This window comes from Sus scrofa, chromosome 1 (genome assembly GCF_000003025.6).
Source record: "Sus scrofa isolate TJ Tabasco breed Duroc chromosome 1, Sscrofa11.1, whole genome shotgun sequence".
NCBI classification, from domain to species: domain Eukaryota; kingdom Metazoa; phylum Chordata; class Mammalia; order Artiodactyla; family Suidae; genus Sus; species Sus scrofa.
In genome coordinates this window covers 268,368,143-268,391,241 of record NC_010443.5, presented here as the reverse complement: position 1 = coordinate 268,391,241, position 23,099 = coordinate 268,368,143, and the positions used below count along the sequence as shown (strand labels likewise).

At 54.7% G+C, this 23,099-nt stretch overlaps 1 protein-coding gene across 1 annotated transcript; it reads left to right on the top strand.

Annotated features, from left to right (window-relative positions):
• On the top strand, positions 7,683–19,673 carry ST6GALNAC6 (ST6 N-acetylgalactosaminide alpha-2,6-sialyltransferase 6). The gene is given in 8 exon segments (XM_021069422.1): positions 7,683–7,723; positions 8,740–8,847; positions 9,752–9,845; positions 11,881–12,060; positions 14,238–14,424; positions 14,427–14,643; positions 16,889–16,996; positions 18,186–19,673. Coding segments are annotated over 8 exon segments (1,110 nt in total). The 5' UTR covers positions 7,683–7,697; the 3' UTR covers positions 18,376–19,673.

Genomic DNA, 23,099 nt, shown 5'->3' with positions numbered 1-23,099 from the left:
AGGTGCTGGGAGGGGCCCACAGTTGGGGGGGTTGCTTTACCACCCCTCCTCCCTCCCTCTTCTGGAGACCAGGGGACTAATGGAGGGCCAGGGTGCCAGGCTATCAGCCAGGATGGAACCCTAGGATTCCAGCCTCCAGCTTCGGGGCTCAGCTGCTTCATTGGCGTGTGATCTGTGCAGTGCCTGGGCCCCACACTTAATGTTTTGCTGTCGCCACTTAAAATTCTTCATATATATGTATATATTTTTAACAAGGGGCCACGCCTTTTCGTTCTGCACTGGACCTCATAAATCATGTAGCCATTTGTGCCTGGGAGTCTGGGTGACCCAGGATGCACCCCTCCCTCCTGCAGCCTTCTCGGGAGAGGCTGGAGACCTGGCATCTGCCCACAGTCCTGCCCTTTGTGCCCTGCCTCCTCCTCCCCAGTGCCGGGTGGGCCCAGAGGCCTCTGCGGGTGTGGGAGGAGAGCCCTGAGCTGGGGGAAGCTGGGAGCCTACCGCGGGAGGGAGCAGGCTGGCAGCCAAGCCACAGCTGCCAGCCTGGCAGTGGTGAGTGTGGTGGTGAGTGTCTCTGAACAGGTGTTGGGCAGAGGCAAGGATGGGGTGCAACCTGGCAGGCGGGGAAGGGGGACTGTTGGTGGGGGAACTTCCGGTCTCAGGGCTGGGGAGTCAGACCTGCCTCATTCTGGCTCCACTTCCCGCTGTGGGACCTTGGCCGATTAGTGCCTCCCTCCAGGCCTCAGTTTCCTCATCTGTCAAAGGTACTAAAAGGGAGTTCCCCTTGTGGCTAAAATGGTAATGAGCTCAACTAACATTCATGAGGATGCGAATTCGATCCCTGGCCCTGCTTAGTGGGTTAAGGATCGGGCGTTGCCCGCGAGCTGTGGTGTAGGTCACAGATGCGGCTTGGATCTGGCGTTGCTGTGGCTGTGGCGTAGACCAACAGCTGGAGCTCCAGTTGGACCCCAACCCTGCGAACTTCCTTACGCCAAGGGGGCATTAAAAAAAGAAAAAAAGTACTAAAGGAGTTCCTGATTCACGGGATTGTGTGGAGTGCCTGTCCCCAAGGCTGGCACTTGATGTGTGGCAGCCATCATTTTCTTTCTTTTCTTTTTTTTTTTTGCTTTTTTAGGCTCACGCCTGCAGCATGTGGAAGTTCCCAGGCTAGGGGTCCAATTGGAGCTGCAGCTGCCGGCCAACACCACAGCCACAGCAACACTGGATCTTTGAACCCACTGAACGAGGCCAGGGGTCGGATTCTTACCCACTGAGCCATCACGGGAACTCCCCAGGCACCATTTTCAATGGGGTGACCCTTGCTCTCCTGGCCCTGCTCTCCGTGGTGGTGACAGACAGGTGGGCAGGAAGGTTCCCAACCTCTTTCAGCTGGCTCTGCTCACAGCGTTATCCTCAGGTCCGGGGTCTCCAAGGCCCAGGGTCTACTGGTTTTGCTGGGACTCCAAGTCCACCCCCTCCCAGGAACTTCCTTCTCCTCCTCCTGCTCTGTTTCCCCAGAGATGCTGGCCCAGCCCTTGGGCCCAGTGCACAGAGGTACCTCTGTCTCGGCCCTGCCCTTGGTTGGGTAGTGTTTATTGCTGGGTTGGCCCAAATATTGGCTTTCTGGACTGGTGATCTGGCACAAGCCTTCTGCCAGCCACTTCCTCCAGGCCGATGAAGATGACTGGTGACGGGTCCTGGGTCTGCTGACAGCTCTCTGGACCCTCTTCTCTGCCCCTGCAGTTCCCGAAGTTTCCAGGAGGTGAGTTGGGGAACAGGAGCCTCCTCCCAGCTCTGAGGAGTTGGAGGGGGGACAGCTTGGTGTGGGCCCCTCTCTGGGCCTCTTTTCCTGTTGTTCCCTGGCTCTTTTGCCTCCTCAGCAGGCCTGCTGGGGGCCCATGTATTCCTCCTGAGAACAGAGGGGAAGGCAGTTGAGCCTCATGGCCTGGAGCTGTCTTAAGAGGGCTCTCCTCAGAAAGAACTCAGGGATAGGCCAGGAGCTCACACTCAAACTTCATCTAATCAGGCAACGAAAGGAACCTTGGTTCTTCCAGGCACTGTTGGGCCCCCATGCCCAGTGCCACCTGGGCCAGCCTGACTGTTCCAGCCTCCTTCTCTGAAGAAGCAGGAACTTCCTGGTCCCAGACCCACTGCCCACATGCCCAGTGCCACCTGGGCCAGCCTGACCGTTCCAACTTCCTTCTCTGAAGAAGCAGGAACTTCCTGGTCCCAGACCCACTGCCCAGAGGCCCCTGAGGGCTTTTTCCAGTCTCCTGTGGCATCAAAAATCCCACCAGGGCAAAGATTGCCAAGGGGTGGTGTGGGGGTGTCACACCTACGACCGCCACTCTGGGGCAGGTAGGGCTGCAGCCGAGGCCAACCCCCAGACCATAGAGGAGCGACTCCCGGAAGGACCCGCCGCCAGCTCCGGCCAGGGTCAGGATTGGCACAACCTCCCATTCGTGAAGGTCCCGACATGCATATGGGGCATGCCTGGGGCTTTCGGGGGCCAGAAAGGCTTGTGGTTATTCCGCAGACAGGCCCCGGGGGGAGGGGAGGGTGTCCCTGTGTCTTCTCTGTGCCTCACTTTCTCTTTCTGGAAAGCAGGAGTAACGGCCATGCCACGTCACAGGTTATTTTAAGGATTCAGTGAGGTGCGTTTGCAAAGTGCTTCTTAGCGCAGGAGAAGGCACCCAGCACAGGAGCTGTGGGTTTTCGTATCCTCGTTATTATTATAAAGGGCCTGTTATTGTTTGGGGGGCCCAGGAAAGGGAAGCCAGTCCCAGAGCAGAATCTTCTGGAGTAAGCCTGGGCCCAGAGCAGGCCAGGCCTGACAGGGGAGCTCCGGGTTCCAGGTCTAGATTTGATCCAGGACCTGGGTTGTCCCACCCTTTTATTTCCAGAGTCCGGGTCATTGGCCTGGGGCTGGGAGAAGGGCTAGGGACCCAATGCCTCTCACCTGCCTGTGACCAAGCAACGGGCTCCCCTTCTCTGAGCCCCCAGCAGTCAAGTTCATCAGGCTTCCCACACGACTGCCCTGTCCCCTGCTCTGTGGTTTTCTGTCCTGTGGCCTTAGGCACTTAGGAGGGCCCGGATGTGGAGGGCGGCGCTGGGGCTCAGGAAGAGGGTGGAGGTGGACACCAGAGGGACAGGAAGCCTGCAGGCACCAATGGCCATCTGCACACCACCCCTCTCCACTGCCTCTGTGACCTGGAAGCTGGACTTTGTGGCTCATGACTTTGTTTTTCTTCTTCTTTTTTTTTTTTTTTTTTTTTTTTGCTTTTTAAGACCACACCTGCAGCATATGGAAGTTCCCAGCTACAGCTGCCAGCCTAGGCCACAGCCACAGCAACGATCAGAGCCACATCATAGCTCACAGCAGTGCCAGATCCTTCACCCACTGAGAGAATCCGGGATCGAACCTGTATCCTCATAGACACTAGTCAGGCTCCTTACTGCTGAGCCACAATGGGAACTTCTGACCTTGGTTTTAATTAAAAGCAAAGTGGTATAAACTTACCAGATTAGTCCACTGCAGACCACCTGGAAGTTTATAAAGCGAAAACAGCACCCACCCCCACCCCCATCCACTTTCCAGGGGAAACTGCTACCTGTAGCCCTGCATGGCTTCTTCCAGAAGCCTTTTGCGTGCATTTACGAACATATATGCATAGATAGTGTACAAAAAAAGGAATCACGCTGGGGGGAGTTTCCACTGTGGTGCAGCGGAAACAGTCCAACCAGTATCCATGAGGATGCGGGTTTGATCCCTGGCCTCACTCGGTGGGTCGGGGAATCTGGCGTTGCCATGAGCTGTGGAGTAGGTCGCAGATATGGCTCAGATCCCACATTGCTGTGGCTGTGGCAGAAGCCAGTGGCTACAGCTCTGATTCAAAACCTAGCCTGATTCACAGTTCCTAGCCTGGGAACTTCCATATGCCCCAGGTCTTGCCCTAAAAAGCAAAAAAGAAAAAAGAAAAAGAAAAAGGAATCGTGCTACATGTGCAGTTCATTTTTTATAAATTAAAAATAAGTTTTTAAATATAAAAACATGGTGTGACCATTATCTTAAAAATTTTGGAAAATACAGCTAAGCCAAAAGAAAACAGCCACCCACAATCTTATCATTCCGGAAATAACTGCTATTTGACACTTTACTTATAATAGGCAAAAGTAGCTTTTTATTTTCATTTGGTTTATCTTCTACTTCTTCCTTTTTTTTTTTTTTTTTTTTTTTTTTAATGTCTGCACTTACCACATAAGGAAGTTCCCAGGGCCAGGATGGGATCATTTAACCTGCTGCACAGGGCTGGGGATTGAACCCGCACCTCCCCAACAACCCAAGCCACTGCTGTCAGATTCTTTTTTTTTTTTTTCTTTTTATCTTTTTAGAGCTGGCATATGGAAGTTTCCAGGCTAGGGGTCGAATCGTTGCTGTAGCTACCGGCCATAGCCACAGCCACAGCCACGCCAGATCCAAGCCGAGTCTTCGACCTACACCACAGCTCACAGCAACGATGGATCCTTAACCCACTGAAAGAAGCCAGGGATCGAACCCGAGTCCCCATGGATACTAGTCATGTTGGTTACCACTGAGCCACAAGACGGGAACTCCCCATCTTCTTCCTTCTTTTTTTCACCTTTTTAAATAGTGTGATACACCCTAAAGAGGGCACGCACTATACTTGTAAATTATACTAGTAAACTTGTAAATAAAATGATATAATGAACCGCTTGAACCTACGTCTCAAAGACCAGACTCTTACTATAAATTGCACTCCTTTTATTCTTTCTTCGCATCCCTGCCTCCCTGCAGAGATTACCGAGTTCCCCACGTTTTTGACTTTTGCTTTTAAAACTTCAATCACTCTGATAGGCAAGATTATCTCCTGTCTCTGGCTACGAGAGGTGGCCTATTGCCTAGCCTATGGTTAAACAGTATATTGAGTAGTTACATTGGTTTTCCAGAACTTGTCCCTTTCACTTCTTGTGTCTGTAAGATTTAGCCATGTCACTTCCCCTGCTATAGGATATTATTTCACCCTGTGACTGTGTCCTAATATTAAAAAAAATTCCATTCTCCTTCATAGATGTATGAACTATTTCCAGTTTTATATTCCTTTTTTTTTTTTTTTTTTTCTTTTTTGAGGGCCGCACCTGTGGCTTATGGAGGTTGTCAGGCTAGGGGTTTAATTGGAGCTGTAGCCGCAGGCCTACGCCAGAGCCCCAGCAACTTGGGATCCAAGCTGTGTCTGCAACCTACACCACAGCTCACGGCAATGCCGGATCCTTAACCCACTGAGTGAGGCAGGCCAGGGATCAAACCTGCAACCTCATGGTTCCTAGTTGGATTTGTTTCTGCTGCGCCACAATGGGAACTCCTCCAGTTTTATATTCTTTCGAGCAATGCTGCTATGAACTCTGTTGCATACATTTGCAAGAATTTCTCCAGGGTATACACCCAGGAGCAGAATACAAAATTTTCCAACTTTGTTTTCCAAAGTGATTATAGAGACGCGTTTTTTATTTTCATTTTTTGCTTTTTAGGGTCACACTCACGGCATATGGAAGTTCCCAGGCTAGGGGTCCAATCGGAGCTACAGCTGCCGGCCTACCCCACAGCCACAGCAACGCCAGATCTGAACCACATCTGCGACCTCCACCACAGTTCACAGAAATGCCTGATCCTTAACGCATGAGCGAGGCTAGGGATCGAACTGGCATCCTCATGGTTCCTAGTCAGATTCGTTTCCTCTGCGCCAAGATGGGAACTCCTAGAAATGCATTTTTTTAGACTTGCTTTCTTCACTTACACATCCTGGACAAATCTTCCAGTGCGTGCCTATTGAACTGAATCTTACATTTCAGCAGGGCAGGGTAACCAGGCGTCCAGCGTAGCTACTTATTTTCCACTATGACATAAAATGATGTGATGAAAATCCAGATAATTATAAGAATGCAACAGTTTAAGTCCTAACCACTGCCGGTGAGGTGGTTCTCCCGATTTTCCGAAGCCCCGGGAAGCGTAACATGCCAAGGCTGCAGAGCTAGTAGATGGCAGAGCTGAACTTGAACCCAAGAGTGGACCCCTGAGTTTACCCAGGGTGACTGCTGGGTGTCGGGCACTGGAGGCCCCCGGGTAGGGACGCCCCTGAAACTCTGCTGATTCCAAGCGTCCTTACGCTCTGGGACTCAGTTTCTCCATCCCAGTCGTGGTGCCAGTAAACAGAGGTAGAAGTGGGCCTGACCCACACTAAAGGTTCCCCGAGGCCTGTTGTTATTGTCCATACAGGCTGCCCAGAGGCGTAATCGAGGCGCTCCGGTGCCCGGGGACCCGGGGTCGCCTCGCTCACCCACTCCCCGCTTGCACCGCCCGGGGGCGGAGCCATCCGCGGCCCCTCAAGGCTCCGCCTGCCTCCCAGGCCTGGGCCCCAGCGGCGAGCGGCGGCGCTAGGACCCGGCGGGCCGGGGCTGCGGCGGGGCCTGGGCGGCCAGAGGAGCGCGGACCCCGGCTCTCGGCTCCCGGCGCCACGTGAGGGGGCTCGGGGGCCGCCGGGGGCCGGGCGCTCCCCCGGGGAGGTGAGCGGGCGCCGCGCGGGGGCGGGCAGCGGGAAGGGGGCGCTGTCAGCGCCCCTGGTGTGGGGGGTCGGGAGCCGCTGAGGATGGAGATTGATGCGGGGGCCCCCGGGGCTCCTTTAGACCCACTCACTCTTGGCAACTGCGCCTGGAGATCCTGGCCCTCGCGCCCAAGGGCTGTCGTGGGGTTCGCGGGGCCTCCTGCCGCTGACTTCCCCCTTAGAGCTCGGAGACCCTGCCGCCTTCCTGCCTCCCTTCTCTCCCCAGCTGAGGCTGGAGCTCTGGACTCCCCAGAGTGCTGGAGCTGGGGGGGAGGTCAGGGGAGTCGGTGCGCAGAGGGTGAGTCGCCCCCCTCCCAGGTGGACCCACGGTTTCGGGCCCCCCCCATTTGGAAATAGGAGCTCCCCTCCCCCGACTTCGGGGAGCTCTCCTCCCACGCGGCTCATCGGGGTGTCCTGACCCTGCAGGACTCCCTGAGCTAGGAGAAGCAAAGCCCCCAAACAGAGGGCAGGGTGTGGCCCCCACCGGTTAGCCCATGATTCAGCCCCTCGGCGCGGCCCACCTTGGGGCCGAGACCACGCTTCTGGCTCAGAGCTCTGGGCTGCAGCCTCCCTAGCCTGAGCAAGTTGCTCCCCAACACGCCTGCTCCCTGCTGCTGGGCCGGGGGCTGGGCGCACAGTCGTGGCGTCTGGTCAGTTCCAGCCCTGAGGGATCCTTGAGGGAGATCTGGTCAGGCTCAACCCTGGGACCAGGAAAAAGGTTCCCCAGCAAGCTCTGGACAGTGCTCTGCTCTCTGAACCTCAGTCTTCTCGTCTGTGAAGTGGGGATAAGAGCCCCTACTGTGCAGAATTACCAGGAAGACTCAGTGAGTGGGTGGTGCTTAGCAAGGGCTCGGCCTTCATTGATATTAGAGGGAAGTTTCCCGGCTAGGCATCAGAGGATTGGGGCAAGCTCATGGACAGGCAGGCCTTGAACAATGAATAACCAGAAAACTAACAGTGGCTGGCACTGACCAAGCACTTTCAAACCCTTGCCATATCTGCTTGAAGCCTAACAACCTTGTGAGTTACCTATTCTTATTATTCCATTTCACAGATGAGGAAACTGAGGCTCAGAGAGGTCCCATGGCTTGTCCGAGGCCCCTCAGCCAGTAAGTGGTGGAACCGGGATTCCCACTTGAACTTGAGAAGCTGTACTGATCACGGCCTACTCAGAGCAGGACTGTGATGGGGCCGACCAAGGGTACAGTGGCCCTGGCTGAGGGCACTGCTCAGGCAAAGGTGGGCAAGTGGGGGCTGGGCCTGGGAACTGGAGTGCTCCTGGTGTGTCTGGGAGCTTAGTGAAGGAAAGGGAGTGAGAGAGGAGGCTCAGCTCAGAGAGGCAGCTGGAATGCCAGAGGCGTCCGGGCAGATGGGGGACCCAGGGATTCTGGACGACTTTTGCCCTAAGGGGCTATGAGACCAAGGACACGCCGCACCTCCCTTCTGATGAGCCTCAGTTTCCTGATCTGGACCGCAGGGACCGGACCCGATGAGAGTCGCCGATGAAAGTCGCGGGGCCTCCCCGACTGGCTTTGAAGTCTGGCTGCAGCGAAACCTGAAGCAGGGCTTGGAGGCGGTGGGGGGGGGGTCCCAGGAGAGGGGGCGGGGTTGGGCAGTGGGAGGGGCTAGGGCCTAACCAATCAGGAGTGGCGTGGGGGCACCTCCTTTGGCCTGGGGTTCTCCGGCTCTTCCTGGTGACAGCGTAGGAGTAAACAGCTGCTAGGTCAGGGGGCGGAGATAGTGGCGGGAGCTGGGAGGCCTCGGAGGGGAGGACGAAGCTGGGGAGCCCCTGGGCCCCAGTTTCTCCCTCTTGGTGCTCTCCTTCTCTTAGTGGCTTCTGGCCTCGATTCTGCTGGAGGTGGCTGGACACAAGTACTTTCTCCCTTTTGACAGGTGGGGACATTGAGATCTGCAGAGAAGTTGCGCCCTGCGTGGATTGGGGGGCGGGGTCTTTTGGGGAGGGAGGAGCAGAGGTGACCGAGGCCCCTGGGGCTGGGGCACGAGGGAAAGGCTACCCAAGGCTGCTTGGTCCCCAGAGACACCGCCCCCCCCCGCCCCCCGCCTCTGAGGGTGGGGCTGTGATTATAGCCATCGGACAGATGACTCTGAGCCCTTAACCCCCAAGATCTTACTTAATAATGAGCGAAGTCAAAACGAAAAAAATAACCAACAACGAAGTCCTTCAGTGGTCCTCCTGCATCCATCTCCAGGGCCCTGGAGCACAGTGGAGAATGTGAGTGAGGCCCTGTGCCGCCTGCGCCCTCAGAGAGCTCTCAGCCCATCGGGGAGGTGGCACACGGGACATTCTGGCCCACCCTAGGCTTGCAGGATGAGTTGCCTGAGCAGGGTACTGGTGGGTGTCCCAGTCAGAGGGACCACTGTATGCGAGACCCAGAAGGGTGTAAGCGCTGAGGAATTTGGGACCCTACAAGGAATGTTGCTTTATTTCAAAGCCTCGGGAACAAAAAGGCAGGAGTTTCCAATGTGGCTCAACAGGTTAAGAACCCCACGAGTATCCATGAGGATGCAGGTTCGATCCCTGGCCCCGCTCAGTGGGTTAATGATCTGGCCTTGCCATGAGCTGCAGTGTAGGTCACAGATGTGGCACTGCTGTGGTTGTGGTGTAAGCTGGCAGCTGCAGCTCCCATTTGACCTCTAGCCTGGGAATTTCCATCCCCTGGCCTGGGAACTTCCAGCCCCTAGCCTGGGAACTGCCATATGCCACAGGTGGGGCCCTAAAAAAAAAAAAAAAAAAAAGGAACGAAAGGCAAGGTTTACAGTTGGGGTGTGACTAGGGCTCCAGCTGGGTGGGTGGCAGGGCCTCAGCAGAGGAGCCAGCTTTAGGCCTGCAGGCTGCCTTCGAGAGCCTTGGTGTGTGGAGGTCCCTGCTCAGGAGCAGAGTGAGAGAGAACACAGGGCAGGGAGAGAGGCAGGGCTCTGCCGCCACCTGGCTTTGTGACCTCAGGCTGGTTCCTGCCCTTTCTGGGCCACGGCATCTCCATCTGCAAAATGAGCACAGCCCTGAGCCTTGAAATCATGGGTGGGCAGGAGAGCTGGTGGGGTGGGGAGGGTGTAGCCTAGAACCAGCTGGACCTATGGGATGGCACTCGGGCCATAACCCTTTCTGTGACTTGCAGGTGTGAGCCCACATCCCTGACCCCTGGGCCCCCTGCTGGACGCTGGCCCCTGCCCCTCAGCAGACGCCGCCGGAGAGAGATGAGTAGCAACAAAGTAAGTCCCCCTTCTTCTTTTTTTTTTTTTTTGGCCCTTTTGCCTTTTCTAGGGCTGCTTCCCGTGGCATATGGAGGTTCCCAGGCTAGGGGTCAAATCGGAGCTGTAGCCACCGGCCTATGCCAGAACCACAGCAACTCGGGATCTGAGCCGTGTCTGCGACCTACACCACAGCTCACGGCAACGCCAGATCCTTAACCCACTGAGCAAGGCCAGGGATTGAACCCGCAACCTCATGGTTCCTAGTCGGATTCGTTAACCACTGCGCCACGACGGGAACTCCCCCCCTTCATTTCTTGTCCCCATCTCAGCGTCTTATTTTCCTCCACGAAATGGGTTCCTCTGTATCCGCCTCAGACCCAGGCCATCACAATTCTTTCTTCCCTGCGGAGGAGCAGCCGATGCCTGGGAGGCCCTGGTGTGAGCCCTTCTGTGGCCATGGATCTCTGTGACTTTGGGCAAGCTCCTGCCTTGCTCTGAGCCCATGTCTACCTCTGCCCTCTGAGGCTTGCCTTGTCCATCTGCGGTAAAGGATCGACTGAGTATATGACTGTAGAGTCCTGTGCAGGAGGTGGGGGTGGAGGGGTGGGGGTGCATGGGGGGCTGGGAGAAGGGGCAGTCATCAAAGATGACAGTGTTTCAAGCATCACTTCTGAGGGGGCCAGGGTTCCCCATCATCCACTCATTTATGCTTTCTTGAGCACCTACTATGTGTCTGGTCCTGCACACCCTTTTCCCAGGATCCACTGCACCACAGCTTTGGCACAGGCTGAGCGCCAGGGGGTGGGGTACTGTGGTTGTGTCTGGGTTCAATGCGGAGAAGAAACCACACAGTAATTTGAACAGAGGATGTTTCATATAAAGAATTCTCAACTATAATTGGGCATCCGAGTAACAAGTCACTGGAACTCTGCGGGATACAGGAATATCAGATGTAAGGAGCAGCCACTACCCCTCAGGGCTGACATCCAGGCCTTGCTGGACAGGACACTGTTATGGCCCACTGGATAGCAGAGAACGCACTGTGGTGGGGTGTTCATAAATCCACCTGCCAGGTTACAGGAAAGGCTGTTCACCAGTGATAACTCCCAAGAGGCACTTCAGGCATCATGCAGAATGGCTCCAGGGAGGGGACGCTTATGTGCTTTGGGTGTTACAGGTGGTTGAGTGTGTCGCATGAGCTCAACCAGGAGAAGCTGTGATCACAGCAGGAGTCAGAGGCCCACTGCCTCGTAACGGCCTGAGGGGGGATGCTGGAGGAAGCTACTGGCCCCTGAGCACTGGATCGTGTACTGGAAAAGCCATGAGCCCTGTAGGAGCAAATGGGCCAGAACCAGGCACAAAGCCCCCAGAACCAGGCAACAAACGCCTTTCCTTCTGAGATGCCTCTGCAGCGCCCTCTACTGGCAAAGGTTATTATGCAGTTGGCGGGCCGGGAAAACCGTGTCCAGGGCCAGATGCATTTTCACAGAACAGGCAAAAGAGCAAACCCGGACTGAGAAGCAATACATCGATACCCAGCACAGAGGGCCCGCACAGGGAGCCAGGACTCCCAGGTCCCATCTACTCTTGCAGACCTTGGGCAAATAAATCCCAGTGGCTGCTCTGGAGATCCCATTCCCCGCCCTTTGCTGCATATTGGTACACCAGCTACCCACGCATCCCGATTCCTGACCAGGACCTTTCCACGCTGGTTTAAATGAATGACAGACATTTCTGGGAGACTGTTTGGGAAAGACCTGGACCCTCTCATTTGAAGGTCCCACCTGTCTCCCGGCATCCTTCCGCACTCCGGGCCCCGTCCTGGGAGCTGAGATACAGGGGGGGGATCAAGGCTGACTTTGTCCCCGCCCTCAGAACTCATAGCCTAATTGAGGGGGAGGGCAGTTCGAATCCAGTGTAATTGGTGCTGTGATGGGTGGTCCTCAGGGGGCTGGAGGAGGCCTTCCTGGAGGAGGTGGTGCCCGGACTGGTCTGGAACGAAGAGCAGGAGCCTGCCGGCAGCCGGGCCCTCACTGGCCTCTCCCCTCTCCAGGAGCAGCGGTCGGCAGTGTTCGTGATCCTCTTTGCCCTCATCACCATCCTCATCCTCTACAGCTCCAACAGCGCCAATGAGGTCTTTCATTACGGCTCCCAGCTGGGCCGCACCCGCCGGCCCGTCAACCTCAAGAAATGGAGCATCACCGACGGCTACGTCCCCCTGCTCGGCAACAAGGTAGGGCAGCTGCTTTGGGGCGCTTCCTGGGGGCTGCCTGGTGACCCACCACCCCCGTCACCACCATCGCCACTCCCACCTCCTCCTCTTCCACCTCTTTTTTTTTTTTTCCTTTTCTAGGGCCGCTTCCCGTGGCATATGGAGGTCCCAGGCAGGGGTCGAATCGGAGCTGTAGCCACCAGCCTACACCACAGCCACAGTAACGTGGGATCCGAGCCGCGTCTGCAGCCTACACCACAGCTCACGGCAATGCCGGAGCCTTAACCCACTGAGCAAGGGCAGGACCGAACCTGCAACCTCATGGTTCCTAGTCGGATTCATTAACCACTGCGCCACAATGGGAACTCCTCCGCTTCTTTTCTTACGTCCTCTATCCCTCCTAAAGAAAAGGGTGGACCCCAGGAATCCAGAGCCTTCAGCCCCTTGTTTGCTGTGTGACCTTGGATCAGTACCCCCTGCTCTCTGGGGCTCAGTACTCTCCAAGGTGTCACCCTTAGTGCTAATGCCCTGTCATCTCCCAAGTCAGAATCCCTTTGGAAAGCTCTCTAGTTTTCACTGATCTCTGTCTCTGTGTGGGGGGGTCTACACAGGGTTTGGGAGCAGGATGCTAGGGTACTTGACCGCACAACAGTAATAGTAACGGCTACCCATTGTCAGTTGCCTGCTGTGTGCTGGGCACTGTGATCAGCCGTGATCCTCATACCTGGGGATGTGCGGTTGGCCTTATCTCCTTGAAGAGACAGGGAAACCGAGGCTCAGAGAGGTGAAGCCACTTGCCCAAGGCCACACAGCATGGGAGGGGAGGACCCAGGGTATTTCCCCAACACCTGCTGAGTTAGAGCTGTGTAGAGAGGCCAGATGTTATGCTTCTATTTGCCTTGGGTAGCCACGAAACTCAGGCTGTATTGCTGGGGTTCACCCTGCAGCCCTCTGAGCCCTGAGGTTCTCCCTGGAATCAGGAGAAAATTATTGGCTTCAGGCATGGGCTCCACCTTCCAGGAAGAGGTCTCCCTGGCCCCCTACCCCCTCACCAACCCTTCTAGATCTCTCAGGGCTTTGTGTACTCAGCGTGTAGAGCCTGGAAAGAAGCCTATTAGCAGGTGTTTAGAAACAGATTAACACCTAGTTGAGACTTTGTCTATGCTAAGGACCCTTGAAAGAGAAATTCAAAAGGGGAGAAAAGGGACAGCTTGAGTGTGGGTGATGCCGAAGGGGATGAGACCGAGCTTGGCTTGTAGCTGTTTCCAGCCTGCTTGGGGGAAGGCGGAAAAGCAGAGCTCACGAAAGCTGGCCAAGCCAGGTTCAGGGGACCTGTTGCTGGATCTTGGAGTAGGGGCTCAGAGAAGGCTGCCTGGAGCGGGTGGCAGCTGAGCTTAGCCTTGAAGGGTGTGTGGGAATTCCATGGGCAGAAAATAGGCTTCGGACAGCGTTGGGTCCAACCCCTTCATTTCACCAATGGGAAAACGGGTTCAGGGCAGCTTCCACACCCTTTCCTAGGGATGAGGCGGTGTCCCGTGCGTGGGTGATAGGGAAGGATGTCTCCTCTGGGGAGTTGGGCTGAGGCTCCATGGCCATATGGACCTGGGTTCAAATCCTGGCCCTGCACTCCTCGGCTGTGTGACCTTGGGGACATCCTTGCATGCTGTGCTGTCCGTTCCTTAACGCTGCCCCAGCCAAGCAGCCGTCTTTTGTTTCTTGCTGCGCCATGGTCATCCCACTTCAGAGCCTCTGGTTTTGCTCTTTCTCCTACAGAATGCTTTCTCCTCCGCGGTTCCGTTTCATCCTCCAGGTGTCAGCTCAGAAAGGTCGCCCCACGTGACTTTCCTTGAGCAGCCCTCACTCCTGCCACTCTTGATCCCCTGCCCCTATTTCATTTCCTTCCTAGCATGTTTAACTTACCAGCGGGTCTTATCTTATCATTTACTTGTTCACTGTCTGTCTCCCCATTCGTGAGCTTCGTATAGGCACGAGTGGGGTCTCTTTGGTTCATTGTTCTGTCCCATGTACTTGGCCATTAGCCAGCTTGCTGCGAATACTTGAATGTTGAAGGAACGGGCCTCAGTTTTCCCGTCTTTAAAATGGGCATCATATGCCTGCCTGCTGGAGGCCTGGCTGTATGGAGCACGGAGTCTGGCATTGAGTGATCCTAACAGTGTTGGCTTTCCTTATTCCCCCAGACACTGCCCTCCCGGTGCCACCAGTGTGTGATTGTCACCAGCTCTAGCCACCTGCTGGGCACCAAGCTGGGCCCCGAGATCGAGCGGGCCGAGTGCACGATCCGCATGAATGACGCACCCACCACGGGCTACTCAGCCGATGTGGGCAACAAAACCACCTTTCGCGTGGTGGCCCATTCCAGTGTATTCGTGTGCTGCGGAAGCCCCAGGAGTTTGTCAACCGGACCCCTGAAACCGTGTTCATCTTCTGGGGTCCCCCGAACAAGATGCAGAAGCCGCAGGGCAGCCTGGTGCGCGTCATCCAGCGGGCAGGCCTGGTCTTCCCCAACCTGGAGGCCTACGCCGTGTCTCTCGGGCGCATGCGCCAGTTTGACGACCTCTTCCGGAGTGAGACAGGCAAGGACAGGTACCAGCCTCCGGCTCGCTCCCCCTGGCCGGCCCTGGCCTCCCTCTCGGCCTGCTCCACTCAGAGGGCCTGTTGCTCCCGGCATGCACTGCTCTGGGGGTGTGGGCACTTCCGGCCACCTTCTGATCAGGTTTCCCAGGGGACTTCGCTTCAGGTCCAGCTCTTAGCGTGAGTCATTCCCAGCACGCTCCGCGCGGCCACATCTCCCCAAGGAGGGCGTGCCTTGCTCTGGAAGAACAAGGGCTTCCAGCGTGTTCTGCCCTAAGGTTGCACGGTCATTGCTAGTGTCTTTGTAGGCGAGCTCCCCATGCCGCATGGAAAACGCTGACCGTGCTCCGCACATCCTGCTGTAAGCACGCAGTTGCTTCCAGCATGCTCTATTCTAAGAGCATGCGCCGTTCTGACTCATCGCCTTAGAGAAGCTACGCCAGGGCTCTCCCATAGAAATATCATGTGAGCCACATAAGTAATTAAAAGTTTTAGAGTAGCCACGTTTAAGAAGTAAAAAGAGGCGTTCCCGCTGTGACGCAGTAGGTTCAGAATCCAGCTGCAGTGGCTTGGATCACTGCAGAGTGGCGAATTTGATCCTTGGCCTGGAGAAGTGGGTGAAAGGATCTGGCGTTGCCTGCAGCTGCAGGTCACAGCTGCAGTTCAAATTCATTACTGGCCTGGGGACTTTCATATGCCTCGGTGCAGCTATAAAATTTAAAAAAATAAAAGAAAAAGAAATAAGTGATGGATTCCTGCTGTGGCAAATGGATTGGCAGCATCTTGAGAGCACTGGGACATGGGTTCAATTCCCAGTCTGGCACAGTGGGTTAAGGATCTGGTGTTGTCACAGCTGTGGCTTAGGTCTCAACTGTGGCTCAGATCTAATCCCTGGTCCAGGGACTCCATATACTGTGGGGTGGTTAAAAATGGAAAAAAAAAATGAAAGGAATAAGTGAAATTATATTATATATGTATATACATACATATATATATTTAAATCTTTTTAGGGTCGCACCTGCAGCATGTGGACGTTGCTAGGCTAGGGGTCAAATGGGAGCTGCAGCTGCCTGCCACAGCCACAATCACAGCAATGCCGTATCCGACCTGTGTCTGTGACTTACACTGCAGCTCACAGCAATGCCAGATCCTTAACCCACTGCGTGAGGCTGGGGATCAAACCCATGTCCTCATAGATACTAGTCAGATTCTTAACCCACTAAGCCACCATGGGAACTCCAAATTTAATATATTTTTATTTAACCTAATATGTCCCACATATAGATCCATATATTGTTTGATTTCTATTTATTTATTTTATTTATTTATTTATTTATTTATTTTTGTCTTTTTGCTATTTCTTGGGCCGCTCCTGCGGCATATGGAGGTTCCCAGGCTAGGCGGCGAATTGGAGCTGTAGCCACCGGCCTACGCCAGAGCCACAGCAACGCGGGATCCGAGCCGCGTCTGCAACCTACACCACAGCTCATGGCAACGCCAGATCGTTAACCCACTGAGCAAGGGCAGGGACCGAACCCACAACCTCATGGTTCCTAGTCGGATTTGTTAACCACTGTGCCACGATGGGAACTCCTAATTTCTACCTAAATATTTTTAATTTTTTTTTGAGCTATTGTATATAGTATTTAAATTTTTTTGTTTCTAATTATTCATTGCTAGTAGATAGAAATATGATTGATTTTTGTGTGTTGACCTTATATCCTGTAGTCCTGCTAAATTTACTTATTAGTTCTAGGAGATTTTTGTAGATTCTTTGGGATTTTCTCTGCAAATGGTCATAGCAAAAAGATATCGAAATAAGCAGTTTTGTTTTTTCCTTTCCAATCTATATGCCTCATTTCTTTTTCTTGCCTTATTGCACTGGCCGTAAATCTCCCCTTAGGAGTTTGCGCTTAGTGTGTACACAGCTGCTTCCACCAACCATGCTCTGTGGTCCTGGTCACTCCCAGCCTGCCCAAGTGGGACCAGTCTTCCCACGAGTTAATTCCCAGCATGCCCTCTTCCTATTCTTTTCCTCAAAGGACCCCTTTCCACATTCATCAGCTCTGTCCAGACAAGCGCTCTGCCAGCTCGCCTCTGCTCCCACGGCAGGGTGGTCAGGGGGTAATTTAAGTGGGGGGAGGGCCCCATGATTGGGTGGGGGTGTTCTGGGAAATTCCGTGCGGGCTCACCCTTCCTCCCTGCCTGCCTCACCCCTGCCTGCCTGGCCCCTCATCGTGACCCCCTCTGCCCCCAGGGAAAAGTCCCATTCGTGGTTGAGCACAGGCTGGTTCACCATGGTGATTGCGGTGGAGTTGTGTGACCACGTGCACGTCTATGGCATGGTCCCCCCCGACTACTGCAGGTGAGCATCCCCAGGGTGGTGCCCAGCCACTGGCCACAGGGTGAGCTGGGGTCCTGGAAGCCTTGGCTGAGGTGCCTTCGAGGGCCTCTGTTTTCTGGTTGCAAACCTCTTTGCAGAAATCTAGGCTCTTTGGAACTACCTCAGGGGCCTCCATCCCAGCATCTAGTATATTAATAATAACTATTTTTATTATTACTATGTGAAAAGCCAGGTAGGTGACAGCTATTTTTTTTACTGAGTGCTGACCATGTATCAAGCCTGGCTTTTTTTTTTTTTTTCTTTGCTTTTTAGGGCCACACCTGTGACATATGGAGGCTCCCAGGCTAGGGGTTGAATTGGAGCTGCAGCTGTTGGTCTATGCCACAGCCACAGCAATGCGGGATCCAAAGCACACTGTGACCTACACCACAGTTCACGCAATGCCGGATCCTTAACCCACTGAACAAGGTCAGGGATTGAACCTACATCCTCATGGATACTAGTCGGATTCATTTCTGCTGTGCCACAACGAGAACTCCCCAAGCGTGGCTTTTTATCATCTTATTTATGCCTTATAGTGATCCTAAGGAAAAGGTGCACTATTCTGTCCATTTCACAGATGAGAAAAACTATGAAGGGGGAGGGGGAGGTTTTGTGAGCAGCCTCAGTTCCCATAAACAGTAAGGGGTGGGGGCCAGGCTCCAGAACCTACAGTCCTTACCACTCACCCCACGGTGCCACCCTCTTGGGGAAAGGATGTTTCTACTGCATTAAAAAAAAAAAAAAAAATTGGAGTTCCTGTTGTGGCTCAGCGAATTAAGAACCTGATATAATCTCCATGAGGATGTGAGTTTGATCCCTGGCCTCGCTCAGTGAGTTAAGGATCCGGCATTGCCACAAGCTTTGGCGTAGGTCACAGAGGCGGCTCAGATCCATGGTGGCTGTGGCTGTGGTGTAGGCCTGCAGCCATAGCTCCAATTTGACCCCTAGCCTATGCCACAGGTGCAGCCCTAAAAAGAAAAAAAAGAAAAAAAAAATTGAGGGTCCCACAGTGAGTCTACCCTACACCCATTTCATGGATGGGGAAACTGAGTTTCTGGGAGGGGCAGGGATTTCTCCCACTGAGGCCCTACAGCAGGTCAGGGGCTGGAAAGGGCAGGGTCCTGCCCTTGTCCACCTTGCCCTTATGGCCCCGTCTGCTCTGCCCCAGCCAGCGGCCGCGACTACAGCACATGCCCTACCACTACTATGAGCCCAAGGGTCCGGATGAGTGTGTCACCTACATCCAGAATGAGCACAGCCGCAAGGGCAACCACCACCGCTTCATCACGGAGAAGAGGGTCTTCTCGTCCTGGGCCCAGCTGTACGGAATCACCTTCTCCCACCCCTCCTGGACCTAGGCCACCCCGCCATGGGACTCTCACAGGGGACACAGGAGCAGGGGTCTCCGCCCAGCCGCTCGACCGAGGGCCATCTCCTGCCCAATCAAGGCTGGCCGGAGTGTCTTCTGGCCAATCAGGCCAGAAGAGGGTGTATCCTCCAGCCATTCAGCGCCTGGGGGGAATCTCTGGGCCAATCAGGGATTTGGGCTTCTATGTGGTTAATCAGGTGTTGAGGGTATTTCTTGTCAGTCAGGGTCTGAGCAGAGTCAATCAGGGTATTTCTGAGTAATCTGAGGCTGAGGTCATGTCCTTTCCCATGAGGCCTTGGTTCAGAGCCCCAGGATGGACCCCAGATCACGTCCTGTTGGTTGGGACAGTGGGGTCTTGTCCCAAGGAGCTGGGAACCTTGTGTTGTCCCCTCACTTCCCAGAGCCAGAAAGAGGTTGCATGGGGGTGGGAGCTGTCTGGAGGCCAGGCTGGGGCATTTGGGGGGTTGGGGGTGGGTCCCAGGAGTGGGAGGCTGGTGTCAGGTCTTGGCTCTGCCTTGAGTGACCTTGGACGAACCCTCTCTGGGCATTGTTCTGTCTGTGTCAGGTCCGAGAACCCTCCCACCTTCCTCAGCAACCACCTTGGGCCTGTCCTCCTGGTCTGCCTTCCGTTAAGCCTGGACTCCTCCAGCCACACCCTTTGCTGGGGTGCTCAGCTTCCTGAGAGTCTGGGGTTCCCTTTCCCTCCTCCTCCTGGAAACTTGAAGGTATTTTTACGCAAGCTCCCTCAGGCTTTGGGACTTTGAAAGGAAAGGATAAACTTTTGGCGGTTTTCTTAGCCCCGCTGTCCAGCTGCCATTAGCTTGGCTCTTAAAGAGCCAGGCCCCCTTTTCTGCCATCCAGCAGTGAGGTTTTCCACCTGTTTCAGGAGCTTTGGGGGCTGAGAAAGGGGGGATCCCAGCCCAACTGAGATTTCCTGCAGCCCTTTTGTCTTCAGCTGCTGGGGCCTCCCCCTCGCTGGGCCTGGAAAGGCTCAAGGGGACTGGGAGCTGTCACCTGGGTTCTGTCCCCTCACTCTACACCAGGCACTTTATTGCTGGGCCTCAGTGGGGTGGGTTTCCCCACGCTGCTCTTCTGGAGTCTCGAAGGAAAGACTGGAGGGCTTCCTGGTGGAGGCTGTGGAATGGGAGGGGTCAGGTGGAGGAGGAGGAGGCCAGCAGTGAGCCATTGCACATTGGGGCCCAGGTTGGGGCAGGGGGGGATGTTGGCCACTACCCTAACCTTGGTTTTGTAATGATTTGTACAGGAATAAACACACCTAAGCTCTGGCTCCGTTTCCTGTGTCTGGGCTGGACAGGCCTGGGCTTCGGGCCTTCCAGGTGGGGAGGGGTGGCCAGCTTTGTCAGCCAGCCAGTGAGTCATACCTTTTATAGCTTGGGTGGAGACCTGGTAGCTCTGGGGGCTGGGTGTCGGGGGCCGGGGTGAGGGCGGGGGCGGGGGTTTCTGGAACCAAGCCCACCTGGCTCTTCCAGTCCAGCCTCCCTGGTCTTTGTGACCTTGAGCAAGTCACTTCCCCTCTTGGAGCCCCAATTCCCTTTTGGTTGAAAGGAGACACTGCTCCCAAGGAGCCCGGGATTGAGGGAGGAGGCCCCAGGACAGGTTCAGGGCAGTAAGGGCCACAAAGAACCACACAATGTGCCGTGAATGTGGCTCTGGAGGAGGTGACATTTTTCCCAGGAAGAGTCCTGCAAAGGTTTGGGGGCAAGAGCTTCTGGCAGCAAGAGAAGGGAGATGGGAGAGGCTGTCACAGAAGCAGCTGTGGGGGACAGGATGGAGGAGGCCAGAGCAGCGGGTTGAGGGGGAAAGGCAGGTGGCGGGGTCAGAGGTTGGCTGTGGGCCGAGAGGTGCTGAAGGCACGCAGCCAAAGTGCAGGCCCCGGCAGGAGGGAGTGAGCAGCCCTGGGCCGGGTGTGGTGAGTCGCGGGTGCCTCATTGCCGCCTGCAGCCTTTCAGCAAAACGGCTCAGTTTACCCCAGGTTGGCAGGAGGAAGGGGGTCGTGACTCTGGGAGATTACACCCTGTTTAGGCAGATAAGGCGCCCCTGGGAGCAGAGGCCTAACAAAGAGGGACTGTGAGACACGGGCAGGCAGCCTGCTGGGGACAGGAAAGAGCTCTCCTGGGCACTGGGCCAGCAGGATGGGGGCCGCGGAACTGGCCGGCGGGAATGGCCCCTGCTTTTGTCTCAGTTCACGTGGACACTTGCTCAGCAGGCAGCCACGTGCCGGGCGCTGTGTCAGGTGCAACGGATGCGGGAAGGGATGTCGGGTGGGAAGAAGGGGCCCAGAGGAGTTCCTGTTGTGGCTCAGTGGTTAATGAGTCTGACTAGGAACCATGAGGTTGCGGGTTCGATCCCTGGCCTTGCTCAGTGGGTTAAAGATCTGGCATTGCCGTGAGCTGTGGTGTAGGGTGCAGACGCAGCTCGGATCCCGCGTTGCCCTGGCTGTGGTGTTAGGCTGGTGGCTACAGCTCCGATTCGACCCCTAGCCTAGCACGTGTGGCCCTAGAAAAAGACAAAAAAAAGAAGGGGCCCAGAGCCTCGCTGGGTAAGGAGGCTGCAGAAGGAGGGAACAGTGGAAGATGAGACTGCTTGGGGCCAGGTGGTCCAAGGCGGGGCCAAGCCTCGATCCTTCCTGCTTAGAGAGGCTGTCCTCGCTCAGATGGCAGCCAGCAGCCGGGTGGGCAGCAGGAGGCCGGGAGGCTGCAGAGTCCAGGCCCGGGGCAACGAGACACAGTAATGGTGGCGGTAAGCGTGTCCGAGAGAGGGGACTCCTTGCAAAGTCATCACGTGGGGAGCCTGAGGCCCTGCCTGGGAGGGGAAGGTGAGAATACGACGCACTTCCGACCCCACGCAAAGGCTTCTGGGAATCTGGGTCCTGGCAGAGCCTTTTCCGGGGAGTTTCTCCCAGAATGCTTGGTTCTTCTGTTTTCCCACAGCGGGTGGGCGGGGCGTGAAGAAGGGAGTCAAGAGTGGTCTGCTGGGGGTGGACCGTGGGCAAGCTCCGTTCAGCATCAGCAGATAAGACTTTGATGGAGGATGGAGAGGGCAAGAGGCCTCGTCCTCAACCACACATGCTCTCACTGCCTCAGATGGGACCCGTCCAGACGGGTCCGCTTATTACCAAGGTCATCTTCCCAAAGACCATCATCATGGCCAGCTTTGCTCTGAAACGCCACTGTGACCAGGACCAAACCCACCTCCTAGTTTGGGGTTCAGAGCCCTCCGGTACCCCTGTCACCCATTTACCCCTCCCTGAGGGAGGAGGCATCTCCCACCAGCTGCAAATCCCACGTGTGTTTCCCCAAGCCCCACTCCAGCTATTTCCCACGGATGCTCAGTGGTCCGGTCAGGCCCGCCTGGGGCAGCCCCCCATGGGAGCCCCATGTGCTGGACAGGTGGGTCCAGCCGGGAACCTCAGAGAGTCGCTGCCCCGATTGTATGCCCCAGTGTTGGTTCCTTGGAATTATTTTTTAACCAGAATATTTTAAAAAATGTTTTTTAAAAATTGGTTGCATTTTGTGTGATTACATTTTAGGTGTTTTTTTAATATTTAAAAATAACTTGAACCATACAAACACTGGATGATAGAAATCTAGAGCATCACCCAGTCCTATTTCCCGTTAACAGTCTAAGGTATAATCTTCCAGATTTTTCTTCCATGTACTTTTTTTCTTTCCCATCCTCTCTTCCTTCCTTCCTTTCTCCTTCCCTGCTTCTGGCCTGCCTTCCTCTTTATCTTCCTGTCTTCTTTCTTTGTTTAGATTATAGCTGGGGGGAAAAAAAAATCCTGAAGCTGTAATATCCCAGTGTTGGTGGAAAATCCGTCGGTCATAAACAAAGGAAATAATTACAACAAGTTCTTGAGGAGTCCCGCTGAGGCACAACAGGATCAGCAGAGTCTCTGCAGTGCCGGGGACACAGGTTCGATCCCCAGCCCGGCACAGTGGGTTCAGGAATCCTGCCTTGCCGCTGCTGTGGCATAGGTCAAAACTGTGGCTCAGATCTGATCCCTGGCCCGGGAACTCCATATGCTGCAAGGCAGCCAAAAAAGAAGCAAAACGAGTACTTGAAATATTATTCAGTTTTTGAGTTAAAAATCTATTTTGTTATTGTAATAAAAACATGAGATTTACCACTTACCAGGTTTTAAGTGTATAGTTTAGTCGTGTTAAATATATTTACATCGTTGTGAAACGGATCCCCAGAACGTTTTCATCTTGCCTATCTGAAACTCTCTACCTAATAAACAGCAGCTCCAAATTCCCCTTCCCCTCGGGCCCTCGTAACCATCATTCTACTTTCTGTTTCTGTGAATTTGACTGCTTTAGATTCTTTGCATAACTAGAATTATACACTACTTATCTTTTTGTGACTGGCTTATTTCACTTAGCAACACATCTTCGAGGACATTATGTTGCAGTCGTTTTGTCTGTAAAGTAATAGATGCTTGTTGTATTAAAAAAAAAACACACACACACACACAAGAAGACTTGAAGTCAGAAGTGTGAAAGTCCCACCTCTACCCAGGGGATGCTGTGTCCACACTGGCTCTCTCGGGTCTGCTTTATTTCATCAACATTAAGATCCCATTGTTTTGTTTTGTTTTGTCTTTTTGTCTTTTTAGGGCTGCACCTGTGGCATATGGAGGTTCCCAGGCTAGGGGTCGAATCGGAGCTGTTGCTGCCGGCCTATGTCACA